We start from the raw sequence: 15,329 nt of genomic DNA on the forward strand, positions 1-15,329 counted from the left end.
GCAAGGTGAACGCAGTATTTTATCTTCAGTTCAGACCGTGTTTAAACCGGATCAGTTCATAACATTTACACCCAGAAATGGATCCTTTGGATGGAGGTTTCATTCAGATACTTCACTGAATGAAGCTACAAAAATAATAATGCAAAACAAATGGGAGAAAATATTAATTATACGTATGATTTCAGTTCTAGTTTGTGTTCTCGTGGTAAATTATTAGTTTTGCTTTCCTAATAAGAGGCAGTTGGACTTTCAAACATTAACCTGGCAGAAGTTTCTAGACAGGCTTGTTCTGATGGACGGACTTTGTAGTGGGATTAGAAAAAAGTCCGTCAGTTCAACTGTTTCTTTAAAAAAATGTGACTATTTTAAAACACAAGTCTATAAATGAATTTGTCTGCTGTATAGAAAGGGTTGCTTTTAGAGTATTGTCGGAAATTTCACCACACACACACGCACACACACACACACACACACACGCACGCACGCGCGCACACACACACACACACACACACACACACACACGCACGCACACGCGCGCACACACACACACACGCGCACACACACACACACGCACACACACACACAGACACACACACACACACACTCCTCCCTCTCTGGAAACCTGTTCTAGAGGGAGTGACTTGATCCAGGCGGCGTCCAATTATATGGAAGCAGCACTTATTCCACTTTATTCCAGGCTACAGTTGAGTGGCTTGGAGCCTTCAGAGACACACAGACTTGTAGAATAAAGGCAGAGCAACAGACAGAGAGACGGTACCCATGTGACATGTGCACGGAAAGCTGAAGACAAAGGTAGAAACCACACCGAGTCAGGTTGCGCGGAGAGGAGGCAGAGGATGCTCCCAAACAAACCCACGAGAGGCTTCTTTTTTTCTCTCATCTGGAAATTTACGGCTTCACATGAATGATTCATGAGAGCCTGTTTTGATTTCTAAAGGAGTAAATAGGCTCTGTTTCACTGGCCAACCTGCCAAAACGCGCCAGCAGAGCTGGGATCAGAGCCTGGAGAAAAATCTGAAGTCAATTAATTTGGGGGGAGTTTGATAAGAATTCTGGACCTCGTCTGTCAAGGATCAACTGTTGCTGCAGCCGGAGCGCGAACAGAGACATTCTCCAAGTGTGTCTGGCTTTTTTACTGGATGTTTGACCGTCACTCGGTTGTGCATGCAGCCACACAGCCAGTGTTGTGCAATTAACATGGAAGAGAGACTGATACTGCTTTTGATGCCTTGGATACACCTTCATCTGTCCTGATGTGATGCCACATTGTTGCGCTGAGGAGAATGATAATATGCCACACAGCTGCTGATAATCCCTGTGTGTGAAACTGTACAAATACATCTTTTTACCCCCGTTTGGACAGTTTGGGCATTTTCACTCACTGTCACGTCAACACTGACACGCGTTTTGTTACTGTGACCTTGCCCGGTTTTGACATCTATTCAGCGGGAGATCATGCTGATGATGATGGAGAACAGCGGCGTGGATGTGCATCAGGTTGACATCGATTCGGAATTTGAGCCTCACGCTCGGCCGCCGTCGTGCACCTGGCCGCTGCCGTGTCCGGAAGACTTCCCCGGGGGAGAGGAGGCGAGCCGAGGTCTGGCCCTGGCGGCAGTCAAAGTGGAGCAGTACAACGTGCCGGCGTGCCGGGGCGAGAGGAAAGGCGGCGCGCCGGCCGAGATCAAGCATCCGGCCGGCGCCCCGGCTCCGGTCGTGGCCGCTCCCGCCTGCATGTCCGGGGCTGCCCTCGACGTGGCCGGCCAGCTACGCAAAGCCAAGTCCTCCCGACGGAACGCGTGGGGAAACCTGTCGTATGCAGATCTCATCACCCGTGCCATCGAGAGCACCCCGGAGAAGAGGCTCACCCTGTCCCAGATATACGACTGGATGGTTCGCTTTGTTCCTTATTTTAAGGATAAAGGCGACAGCAACAGTTCAGCCGGGTGGAAGGTAGGCCACATGAAAGAATGTTCTGACACCACACAGCAAAGGTTTGAGTGCAATACTAGCCTACACTATGTTTAGCCTCAAGCTGTGTCTGCAGCACACCCCCTTTCCTGCATATCTCAAAGCCACATAATTGACCCTGGTTCCAGCAATTTATGTCAGTGGCGTGTCCTCGTGTCACTCCACAGTACAGTGTGTGAGCAGGGGCAATGAGCGTGGCTGGATAAGGGTTCACTGGGTTCATTGCATTCAGGAATTCCACCGTGTGCAAACAGGAGAAGCCACACGGAGCCCAAACTCCCCTCTTCACGGTTCCTCCCGGGTAGGCGAGCCGTGACGCATTTGCGCTCGTAAGCTTGTATTTCCCCGCGGTCACATCGGGGACATAGTGAGCCTCCTGTCCGATTTCTGTCACCTATGCCGTCGGTTGCGTGACGGGGATAAACCCTTTGGAGCCACCCCGCCCCCTACTATCCATTGCGCGCACGCCGAGTTACGCACAGGCTGTGGGAAAGCATGGCACAAGGAGAGAGGCTTAAAGGGTAACAGTGGGTGTCACAGCAAACAGATGTAACTACAGATTATCATTCAAATTAATACGAGGGTAATCTCATAGACTGCTAGCTGTAATCTACTTAAGGTTATCACCTATTCTGTGTTAGGATTACTAGTCTTTTGTTTCCACGCCTCACATGTGGGTTTTTCCTTCGTAGCTACTGTTTGACACCGTTCTCGTTTACAAACCAACAGGAGACTGTCATTAAAGCATCAAAGTGGGCTTCAAGTTACATTAAACACACAAGTAACGGAACTGCATTTTATCGTAAATAACAAGAACATTTGCATCATTAGAGACCTGATTTGCTCTGTCTCCACTTGTGTTTTATGGTCTCAGTGGGAGTTCCCTCAGTGGGATGCAAGGGTCAGTGCTGCAATTAATGAGCGTTTTAAAAAGTGAAACACACTGTTAACTGTAACAGAACACGGACGAGGCCTCAGGTTCTCCCATCTTTACTCAGGTTCACAGGCGCCGTGAAAACACACAATGTATTTATTAAACATGATGACAGTCTCCACAGAAAGAGTGGGGACTCGCAGTAGACATACAGATATAGCGAGAGCAGAAGTTTATTTTTTAAATCAAAGAGTTCATAATTAAAGCTACAGAGGATGAGACGCACAGACTTTCTTCTGTCATCGTTAAGGCTCTAACTGAAAACTCTCTACGGTGTACACGCTGACTTTATGGTTACAAAATTCTGATGACATCACTATGACATCATCAGAATGATTTCTTTATAAACTTTAAAGCCCTCTCAGAGCTGCATTAATAATATACAACTGAAAAAATTATCCCCATAACAGTCAATTGACAGTCTTGTTTGTAACAGGTGGAGGAGAAATGTGGATGCTTTTTAAAGCCGCGGTTTGTTGCCATGGTGTTTTTGCTTTAGTGGGTCACCCAGAGGATACTGTATCAGGCATGCAGAAGAAGAGGAAACAGGGTCATAGTGGGATTAATCTGTGTGTGACATTTTATCCTATTCTTACAATGTTTTTGTGAGCGTCTTTCTTCTTATTTGACTAACTTTTTCCTTCAAGCTTCAACTCTATACCAGCTGAAAACTGAACATAACCGAGTTGCAGATTAATCCACGTAAAAATGTGAAAGAACAACAACAAAGAAACGTAAACCAATGATAAACAAGACTGGATATGACAGGGTTTAATTCCCTGAGTCTTGTTTTTGTTGCTGACCGGGGGATGCTCAGCGTGATCCCTGGCTGACCTCCACTGAAGCTTTGTTTGGAGGTTTTGATTGGCCGGTGTGGCAAGATAGGTGATTGGTGCAGAGACGGACTCCAAGTCCTGCGTGAAAACAACAACTTGATTCAATCACAATAAGTCTCATCAACAAAAGAGAGTAAGAGAGAGACGTGCACACTGCTTCAATGAAATTTCTAACGCAGTGTGTTTATAGGTATATAATACCTAAAAACGTACGCAGGCACTGACATTTCAGTAGAATATGTGTACACCCTCACACTGAGGGGTTGGGGCTTGTGAGTACATGACTGGCTGGATGAATGGGACAAGTGGGAAGGAAATAAGATCCAATCAAAGTCTTGCTGCTAAAAGAAGTCTTTAAGAGCTGTTGTGTAATCGCGTCTGAGAGCTGCTGCTCAGCCCTGCCACTGGGCTGTGTCTCCATATCTAGGCCAGCAGCTTCCCGTGCACCCTTCAGACAAACACTGTTGAGGTGTCACTCACTCGTTTAAGTGTGAAGTGCTAAGGCCACAGCAGCCAATCAGATGCTTTCACACACTGCTTGTCTCCAATGATACGTATGTGGATTTCTTTGATTGTTGTCTCACACACACACACACACACACACACACACACACACACACACACACACACAGGCAGTGTGTGTGTGGCAGCAGGGTTGCACTGCTGACTATGTATGGATTTCTCTGACTGTGGCTCAGTAATTGTGGTCAAGTGTTTCAGCCATGTTTGTTATTGGCTCTGAGGTGGGAGGCTGTGTTTGGCTGTATGAAGTGAGTTCAGTTCTGTGGGTGGTTTCGGTGCTGCTGGTGGTGACGGGGGAGGGGGGTGCGTTCTCTCTGTCTCACACACACACACACACACACACACACACACACACACACACACACACACACACACACACTGTTATGTTCATTTCACAAGTGGCTCTGCGTGGGAATGGATGTGCTGAGCTGTGGCCTGTCTGCAGGCTGTACTGCACACAGATTGGGCAGCAGGCAGGCAGGTAGGCAGCAACGATCTGACTCTACCTGAAGGCTTTACGAAGAAGCATGTTAGAGGTTCATTGTGGGTGTATGCCTGTGGTAATCAGACTGCGATAAAATGACATGAACACAAGACAAGCAGCAACTTAATATGTATTAATTTTTGTTTTCTGTCTCTCATGAGAGACTGGTCATGAGAGACTATAGTGTTTCTTTCCGTTGGTATATTCAGCACCAGAACGACTGTAGAGTTTCATTAGTGAACTCAGCTTAGGGGAGGCATATTTTCACAGCAATCTACACATGAACGCAGATCAAATACGTGTTTAGAACTGATCTGAACCTGATGAGACACATTTTAAAAATCCTCACAAAGTTTCACCAAAGCCAAGCAGGTTTCACAGAATAACTAGTACTAGGACTAGCTATTTGAAATGGGATGCAGTTATATTTATGCTTTTCATGTTAGAACAAGCTCCAGGTCTTCTGAATTTGGAGTGGCTCTGCTAAACACCTGACGTGATGTAGGGGAAGCATCAGGTTTGTTTACTATACCAGCGTGGTTGAGCACAGGTTGTGTTTCCAGTGTTATGGTCGGGTAAAACAGTACGATGCCGAGGACAGTAACTAATATGTAAATATTACATATATATTACAGCACAATTTGGATTCTGTTTCAGTTTAAGCTCCTCAGTTCGTATCTTTCAGCCTTTGATGAAAATTGGAGATAATGTACTGGAATTTCAGGAGCAGGGCCACGCCTCCAAACACGCTCCTTCCGGGCCTCATCTGTATACGCTCCCCCAGTTCTGCGAGCTGTTCATTCTCGTTTACGTGCCCCTCCCTCTCTCCTTGTTTTCAATTCTTTAACTTCTTCACTTCTATTTAGTACACGGGGATCTGCCAGGCCCGGCAGCCGTCGCCAGTCCCCTTCGAGGCCTTCCCCAAACCGCAGCTCAATTCATGTCCAAGCTTCACCTTTACCTACTAAAACGCTATCAAACTTAAAATGAGGACTTGGGCCCAGCTAGTGAATATGAAGATATAGGTATCTTAGATTTTTGTCACTGGGGACAATTGTAAAGGTGGAGTCGTATCGTTTGGCTCTTTTTATTTACATATGAACAGAATATATTTTTTAGAGAACAAATTCCAACCCATGCCGTCAACACCAAAGCAAAATCTTTTCAGTAAAATGAACACAGTGTTTGATAAAATGAGGCAAACCTGGGTTGCTTTAGACTGTACAGGTGTAACTAATAAAGTAGCTCACGATCGTGTCATCCGTCCATATGCAGCATCCTGTCTGAAAGCACGTAGACACGAGGATCATTAGGCAAGGAGGAATTTTACAGCTTATTCCAGTGACCTTCCAGTAACACAGATTAAACTGAAAAACTTTAACACGGTGACTTATGAGAGAACTCACAACAAAAGTATTGATAATGATGTTTTAACTCCTGCAGAGAAGAAAAGAAAGCAAATTACATCCATTGAATCTTTCCTCTGGGCTGCATTTTCACCTGCTGGAAATCAGTTTTAATCCAAAATGATGTCCGCATTAAAACAGTCAAACTGACTTTAGATTAGCTTATCTTCTGTGTCCCTGATTACAGAGAGCAAAACTGAATCTTTATTGCTAATCTGGATCATAAAGCACTTGCTGTATTACTGCCCGGGCTGAGGAACGTCACCGTGTTCTGCTGAGAATCCACTTGTGGGTGATAGAGAAGGACAACAAGGTGATGAGAAAGAGAAAGCAGAAAAGAGAGAAGAACAAGTATTATTTGTCTTGCCAATAAAGCCTTTTTTGAACTGGATTCCATATTGAGTGGGAGAGGAAGAGAGAGGTGGAAAGAGAAGAGATAGAGCGAGTGCGTGAGTGGTGCTGATGGCCCCTGCTGCTGAGCACATTGATAGCAGCCTTAATGCCTGTGATGCTCCAGTGCCAGCCCAGACAGAGGGGAATTGGTTGGAGATGGTGAAACAAGCTTAGAGGGTTCCCCGTGCCAGCCGGCCTGGCGCTAGCTCAACAGAAAGCCCTCTGCACCACTACACAGTTATTGTTATTATCACAAAGGCATAGCAGAAGGAGAGGCAGCTCTGGAGTTGGCAGGCCTGGGGCTGGGTTAACTGGGGGCGTGGAACGAGAAGAGGAATTTGGAAGGCGAGGGGGGTTGGTGGTTGAGTCTGAGACTGTGGTAAACTCATCTGATCAGTCTTGTGAATGGAGAGAAAACAGTTGGGAAGAGCTGGTGAGGGCCTGAATGGGAAGGAGGCTGATTTTGGTCCAAAGGGATCAGTTGCCTTGTCAGTTTCTACAAAAGGCATCTGAGTAGATATCGCTTCAATCTGGAGAAGGACTGGGATGTAAACAAGGGATGCACCAGCAGTGGAGGCGGGGTGTTCACTGCCTAAATGAGTCATAGTGGTTGGAATAGCACATAATATTCTTGCTCTCAGCCCTCACACTTCACAGGGTACAGGGAAAAGGTAGAGATTTGATAGGGTGTTCTTGTCTAATATTTTCATGTGTGTGTGCATGCACGGGTTTGTTGGTATGGGTATATATGTATGTGTATGGGTATATATGTATGTGTGTATATATATATATATATATATATATATATATATATATATATATATATATATATATATATATATATATATATATATATATATATAATGGGAACCATGAAGAGGCCGCTAGAAAGGCTGCAACCACCAAGTACCTGCAGAGGGTCAGGCAAGTCCTGAGGAGTCAGCTGAATGGTAAGAACAAGATCCGGGCCATCAACACGTACGCCCTGCCCGTGATCAGGTACCCTGCTGGGGTAATAGGCTGGCCAAAGGAGGAGATAGAAGCCACTGACATAAAGACAAGAAAGCTCCTTACCATGCATGGAGGGTTTCACCCCAAATCCAGCACCCTGAGGCTGTACGCTAAGCGGAAGGAAGGGGGCCGGGGACTGGTGAGTGTCAGCACCACAGTCCAGGATGAGACAACGAACATCCAAGAATACATTAGGAAGATGGCCCCAACTGACCGAGTGCTCAGTGAATACCTCAGGCAGCAGAAACCCAAGAAAGAGGAGGGAGACGAGGAACCATCATGGAAGGACAGGCCCCTGCACGGTATGTACCACCGGCAGATAGAGGAGGTGGCTGATATCCAGAAATCCTACCAGTGGCTGGACAAAGCTGGACTGAAAGACAGCACAGAGGCACTAATCATGGCAGCACAAGAACAAGCTCTGAGCACAAGAGCCATAGAGGCTGGGGTCTATCACACCAGGCAAGACCCCAGGTGCAGGCTGTGTAAAGATGCCCCAGAGACAATCCAGCACATAACAGCAGGGTGCAAGATGCTAGCAGGCAAGGCATACATGGAACGCCATAACCAAGTGGCCGGCATAGTGTACAGGAACATCTGTGCCGAGTATAACCTGGAAGTCCCGAGGTCAAAATGGGAGATGCCCCCAAGGGTGGTGGAGAATGACCGAGCTAAGATCCTGTGGGACTTCCAGATACAGACGGACAAAATGGTGGTGGCTAACCAACCGGACATAGTGGTGGTAGACAAACAGAAGAAGATGGCCGTAGTGATCGATGTAGCGGTTCCGAATGACAGCAATATCAGGAAGAAGGAACACGAGAAGCTGGAGAAATACCAAGGGCTCAGAGAAGAGCTCGAGAGGATGTGGAGGGTGAAGGTAACGGTGGTCCCCGTGGTAATCGGAGCACTAGGTGCGGTGACTCCCAAGCTAGGCGAGTGGCTCCAGCAGATCCCGGGAACAACATCGGAGATCTCTGTCCAGAAGAGCGCAGTCCTGGGAACAGCTAAGATACTGCGCAGGACCCTCAAGCTCCCAGGCCTCTGGTAGAGGACCCGAGCTTGAAGGATAAACCGCCCGCAGGGGCGTGCTGGGTGTTTTTTTTTTTATATATATAAAATTGTAGGTTGTGTATCCTTCAGGTGTTAATGGGGTTATTGAAAATGTGTATATGTGTGTATATACGTAGGTATGGATAGATAGAAACATATATGTGTATATATTAAAAAAATAAATAAATAAATTACACATAACATATAATGTAATTACAAGGAGGTATTTCTGTAGTCTATTGATACTAGATAGTGGAAAAGGGGTGGGATTAAATAAGCTTATGCTTCTTCCTGCTCCTTTTTGAACATGGACGTTATTTGGAGTTGTGGTTGCTCGTTTTCCTTTTGTTTGCTTTGTTCATTTGTCTCTTTTAATTCTATTTTTTTTTTTTATACTTTTTCAACATGTTCAAAATAAAGATTCAATCAATCAATCAATCAGCTGGAATAAATTGTTAAGGAACTGTCTTCAGACAGAAATTCCAGAGAGAAAACAGAGTCCAGACACAGAACAGTCAGTGAGGCAGGCGGATCTTGGGAATCGTGCCTGGTGGTGTCGTAAAATGCCGACCCAGTACACATTCCCTGTGTTGTCTACCAGACCTTCAAAATGTTCCAGTTTCTGGCTCAGATGATGAGCAGAGGCCTCGCCAGACAACAGTCCGATAACAGCAGCGTGTAAAGTCGGGGCGTTACTAACAATACCTTAGAAGATTTCCCCAAGAGATTTTACTCACTTTAGCTACTTTCATCAATGCTGCTGCATTTTTGAAATGTGGTTATATATCATCATCTGCTGCTGCAGGCAGCCATTGTTTTCAGTTCACGTGTTGTTACGATTGTTCTGACCTTTTTCACCTTCCTGCTGGTTTCCGTTGGTTTAATGATACGAGACTCAGTCATATAACTTACACATGTGCCTCATGCAAAGCTTCTCTTGCATGATAGCAGTAAGGTTTAGCTTTGTAAAGCCATTTGTTCCACTTGTTATCAAGTCTTGATGACACAGTTAATGCAGGACAGACATTTCAGGTCATCCCATAATTAAAATACATAAAATAACAATAATAATGATGATGGTGACTTGAGTCAATAAAAAAGTTTCATTAACACATCTTCATTTAAATAGATGTAAATGTACCCTGAGTGTTGCTAAGGAAAGTGAGTCCAGTGAAGATCATTCATCTTCACATTTATAATGTCTAGCACTCCAGACAGCCATTAATGTCTATGTATTATCATAAGGACAGCAGCCGTCTGGCTTGATGACCCAATACAAACATGGGTGCTTGGAAAATAAAGCACTGGTTTTTCAATAGCAGAGCAATGGCTGCCTGGGTGGCAGGAAAATCAGAGGAAAATTAAGAACAGGAAAGTGTTTAACTGTTAACTGTTACTCTTTAACTGTTACTCTTTAACTGTTACTCTTTAACTGTTACTCTTTAACTGTTACTCTTTAACTGTTGCTCTTTAAATGTTGCTCTTTAACTGTTACTCTTTAACTGTTACTCTTTAACTGTTACTCTTTAACTGTTGCTCTTTAAATGTTGCTCTTTAACTGTTACTCTTTAACTGTTACTCTTTAACTGTTACTCTTTAACTGTTACTCTTTAACTGTTGCTCTTTAAATGTTGCTCTTTAAATGTTGCTCTTTAACTGTTACTCTTTAACTGTTACTCTTTAACTGTTGCTCTTTAACTGTTGCTCTTTAAATGTTGCTCTTTAACTGTTGCTCTTTAACTGTTACTCTTTAACTGTTACTCTTTAAATGTTGCTCTTTAACTGTTACTCTTTAACTGTTACTCTTTAACTGTTACTCTTTAACTGTTACTCTTTAACTGTTGCTCTTTAAATGTTGCTCTTTAACTGTTACTCTTTAACTGTTACTCTTTAACTGTTGCTCTTTAAATGTTGCTCTTTAAATGTTGCTCTTTAACTGTTACTCTTTAACTGTTACTCTTTAAATGTTGCTCTTTAAATTTACTCTTTAACTGTTACTCTTTAACTGTTACTCTTTAAATGTTGCTCTTTAAATTTACTCTTTAACTGTTACTCTTTAAATGTTGCTCTTTAACTGTTGCTCTTTAACTGTTGCTCTTTAACTGTTGCTCTTTAACTGTTACTCTTTAAATGTTACTCTTTAAATGTTACTCTTTAAATTTACTCTTTAACTGTTACTCTTTAAATGTTACTCCTCCTGCATGAATCAAATGTTCAGATACAGAAGGAGATCTGGAGCTGGATCAGTTTGTGACATTTTCTTGCAAACATCGAGACAATGTGCCTGATTTACTAACACATGTGTGGGGGAAAAAAAATAGTTCCCACGTAGAATCACTGTCAGATTTATCAGATGCTGAATAATTTTGTTCTTTTGCAGTTGATGATAATTTAAGAGAGAAGGCTACACCAACTACACTAAAGCAAAAACACTGAAAATATCACACTGGAGAAACTTAAATAACAGTGTTGGAGGTCCACGGAGGAAACCAGGAGAGGGGCCACTTTCCAAAATATTTGATTGATCATTTTAAATAAAAAAATAAAAAATCACCATGGCTAAAGGAAAAAAAAAAAATCTGAATCACAGTATGAAAAATGACAAAGAGACTACAAGAAAAGAAGAAAACAAAGAAACCCTCCTCATCCTCCAGCATCTGTGGGACAGTGGAGACAACACGCAGGACTTTTAATAAAAGATCAAATAATTCAAGATAACACAAGAAATAGTGGAATATATTTAGTATTAAATATAGTATTTGTTTTTATATTTTTACATGTTATTTAATCGTTTTGATTTTTAAATTGTTTTAGGTTCTGATTCCAGGCACGTGTCTCACGATGCTTAGACAGCTGTAAACAATCAGCACAAAGCAATAATAAGTATAATTAGTAGTAGTAATATTCATATTAAAGATGTATTTCAATTTTCAGCCAGGGCTTCATTTGGTCATCAGGACTTCAAATTTTTGGAATTTCTAATTTTCATACAAATCAATTAAGGTAAGAAAATGTTGGCAAACCGCTGATGTGTGATCCATACACAGATCTGTGTATATGCACTGCGACCAATGTTCCTCCGTTTATTACAAAATGACATTTTTCTTTTTTGAAATGTGACATGAAGAGCTCTGTATTAAGACGCTAAAACACCCACAGCTGTATGAAAACGGCAGGAAATTTCCAGCCAGTCTGTGAATTATCCCATAATGACGTTAAAAACTAAAACCAGTTTTAGGTTTACCATCATAGCGAAACATAATACAGGGTGCTAGTGTGCAGTCAGTCCATCAGTTCACAGAAGCATCAAACTGATTACGATCCCACTGGAATCACCGAGAAAACGTTCTAATGTAATCATGCATCTGAAATTGAACTAAATTTTAATGTGATTAATGAGAGAGTTGCCTCATAAAGTATTCACCCCAACTTTCTGCATATTGTACTCATTATACTATGCATCAATTTTAATAAATCATTATGCACTCAGTTTATAAGAGCTTTTGATGCCTCATAATGCCTTATGAGGACCACTCCAAGTAATGTGTTGCCCTTATTTTCTTTGCAAATGGGATTAGTTTGGAGTTCCTGCACATGCCGAAATGGATTTAATAGAGGTTTGTATGGATCTGAAGATTCTGTGTGTGTACATGTGTGCATCTGCTGTTGTTGTGGTGTGGCTGGGGCTGATGGGAGTCCAGGTCCAGGGGGTACAGCTCTAGTTAATAATTCAGATGAGGCTCATTATCAAGGCAGCACAGATCTCTCTCTGATTCCACCTTAATTGCAGGCAGGATGTGCCTCTCAGACACTCTCAAAGTCACTCCCCCTCCTGTCTGCAGTACCACACACAGATGCACGCACGCCGACAGACCTCCACTGGTTCTCTTCCAGACCTCCCAGTTGCAGCAGGTCTCCTCAGTGGGATCAGACCTGGATTTCTGCATAATCACATGAACGTACATTTGGAGATGAGCAGATAAGTTGTGCTCTCGCCTTTGTTCTGTCACAGAGCATCGACTCAGAGACCGGTCGTGCGCTCCTGTTATGAGTCAGTTACATTTTTAATCAGATCTTCGTGAAGGCTTTCTCCTGTTCGAGGGCTCGGCAAACTGAGATTGATGGGAGGTAATCAGTCGGGGGACAGCGGGCTTGTGATTAATGCTTCTGGAGAGTGGAGCTCTCAGCACCACACTGGAGAACTTGGATCACAGCGTCTCCACCACAAATTTCCAGAAGCGCTGAAGAATTTCTGTTCTACCTGCATGTCAGCCCAGTCCCACAGAGCACATTTGGACTGGTTCTTATATACTGTACCTCAGAGTGCCTCGTTCACCCATACAAGTGCTTTCTATCTACATTCATACATCAATGGATGCAACCGAGAGCAACTTGGGGTCAATATCTTGCCCAATGATATTTGGCATGTAGACCAGAGCAACTGGGGATCCAACCAGCAACCTTCCCATTAGTAGATGGCCTGCTACAGCCACAGTGAGAAGTTGGGTATTGGGTTAGGGCAGGGGTGTGTCCTGCAGCACACCAGCCCTCAAGGCCTGGAGTTGGACACCCCTGGGTTAGGGTAAGAGAATATGTATGTGTAGATCCCAGGTGGATGACAATTTCCCAACATATGTATTTGTGACTGTTTCTCATTTAACTATTGTCATAGATTTCTCCTTTCCCTAACTGCACAAAGAAAGGAGGGAAAAACCTTTTCCCACATGTAAACTGAGTATCTTGTATGGACCGGGCAGCAGAAGGCCCTTGTCTTGGCTTCTGTAACTGAACCTGGAGCATGACGGCACTGCGCCCGTTTGCTGGCGTGGAAGGAGCAAGCCAGGAGGACTTATGGGAAATCAGAAAACTACCAATTCAAAAATGGCTGAAAATTCAACAAGTTATAATAATTACATTTAGGACAGAGCTCCCAGGTCTGAAACATAGCTGCACTGAAACACAACATTTTATGTAGATGTTCTGAAAACAAGCTAAAAAACCAAAATCCGCACTCATTACCTGTTTATCGTTGGACACAGAAACTAAAGACTGGCCTTTAAATTCAAAAATGTAGCGCAACATATGCCCTTCTTAATAGGTGTACTGACAGAAATTGGCTAAAACGCAGGCTGAATTAGAGAACGTATGCTGTGTGAAAATACTGAAATTATTGCAGTGACTTTTATAAAAGCTTGCAATAGTTAGCAGAATTATGAGTTTAAACATGCCTACTATCTTCCTAAAGAACTGCACTCACTATTAGTTCGGAAGGTTTCTGGTTCGAGCCCCGGCTCGGACAGTCTCGGTCGTTGTGTCCTTGGGCAAGACACTTCACCCCCGTTGCCTACTGGTGGTGGTCAGAGGGCCCGGTGGCGCCAGTGTCCGGCAGCCTCGCCTCTGTCAGTGCGCCCCAGGGTGGCTGTGGCTATAATGTAGCTGCCATCATGTGTGTGTGAATGTGTGGATGACTGGTTGTGTAAAGCGCTGTTATTAATGCAACTCAAATCCAGAACATTTGCTGAGTGCGGCGTCTTTTTGTCGTTGTTGACTAAACCAGAAGAAGTCGTTTCCCACACGTGTTTCATGTTTTTAAAGTAGGGACAAACTGGCAGTGCAGCTTTTCAGGCTGGAGAAACTGGTGAACTGATCAAACCAAGTCCCCCATCAAACCCATCAGAGGTGAACAACCATTGGCTGTGAGTCATTTCTGGACTTGGTTGGAAAAGAATTCCAAAATGAAAGTCGTGCTGTCATCGGAGTAGTTCCCTACTACTACATACTTCTTGAATGTTGCATGAATGCCATTTTAGACTTTTGAACAAGACGTGATAGAGCTGAAAATAGTAACAATTTTGAAATCATTAAGGATCATCAGAGCCATTTGTAACCATCCTCAGGTGTTGAAGGCTGTTTAGTTCAAAGATATATATTTAACTCTGACCTAAAGTAGGTGAGAGACCAGTAGGGCAATTCATCCAGCCATGTTTCTATCATGATTAAATAAAAGACTATAAGATAAATACTATTGTTTAAAAAAAAAAATCTAAACTGCTTTGTTCAGAAAACCTAAAAAAGTCTCTCCAAAATGCCACGGCCGATGGTGTAACGTGGTCTCTGCACTGTAGGAACTCGGTTTAGGAAGAAGAAACACATTTGTACTGACGGATGATGAAAAGTCTGACATTTGTGAGGCAGATTCACGCCTGCCATAGTTACAGAACAGCAGAGTAAAAAGCTCCACTCTGTCATTTTACTGTACTATCACTCACCCGTGATAATTATTGTTCTCAGTGTAGTTTAGTCACAGCGAGGTGATGTTCACCATCAATCAACTCACTTTCATTTGCAGGCAATTGAATCCATTTTCATTAAAGATGTCTGTTATTGCACTTTGATCATAGCTGATAAAAGCCTGTTGAAAATTAAAGCCATTAGTGTCTTAAGAGCAGGATCATTTGCTGTGTTTTAACCAGAATTAATTGGCCATTGTCTTTGCAAAATGTCTGTTAGAACAGTTTCTGCTCTGGGGAAGGTGTCTGTGAACAATGTCAGGCGGAGCCGAGGTGGAGAAAGAGCTAAATACCTGCTGTCAGCTCAAAGATGGGTCGAAACGAGGACGGTTTCACTGCTGAATATTCATCAGTCCAATGACATATTTGGTCAAATTGCAATAAAAGCCTTTCAATACTTGAGGCGAC

At 43.4% G+C, this 15,329-nt stretch overlaps 1 protein-coding gene across 1 annotated transcript in view; it reads left to right on the forward strand.

Moving 5' to 3' along the window:
* The first annotated feature begins 1,476 nt into the window (after positions 1 to 1,476).
* foxo6b (forkhead box O6 b) overlaps positions 1,477 to 15,329 on the forward strand; it is a 38,334-nt gene continuing 24,481 nt past the window's right edge. Inside the window, exon 1 of the mRNA XM_085377838.1 lies at positions 1,477 to 1,974. Coding sequence (XP_085233964.1) covers positions 1,477 to 1,974 — 498 coding nt within the window. The remainder of the gene's footprint in view (positions 1,975 to 15,329) is intronic.

This window comes from Diplotaxodon limnothrissa, linkage group LG18, assembly GCF_057381915.1.
Source record: "Diplotaxodon limnothrissa isolate DT_005_m linkage group LG18, D_limnothrissa_male_GT1.1, whole genome shotgun sequence".
NCBI lineage: Eukaryota > Metazoa > Chordata > Actinopteri > Cichliformes > Cichlidae > Diplotaxodon > Diplotaxodon limnothrissa.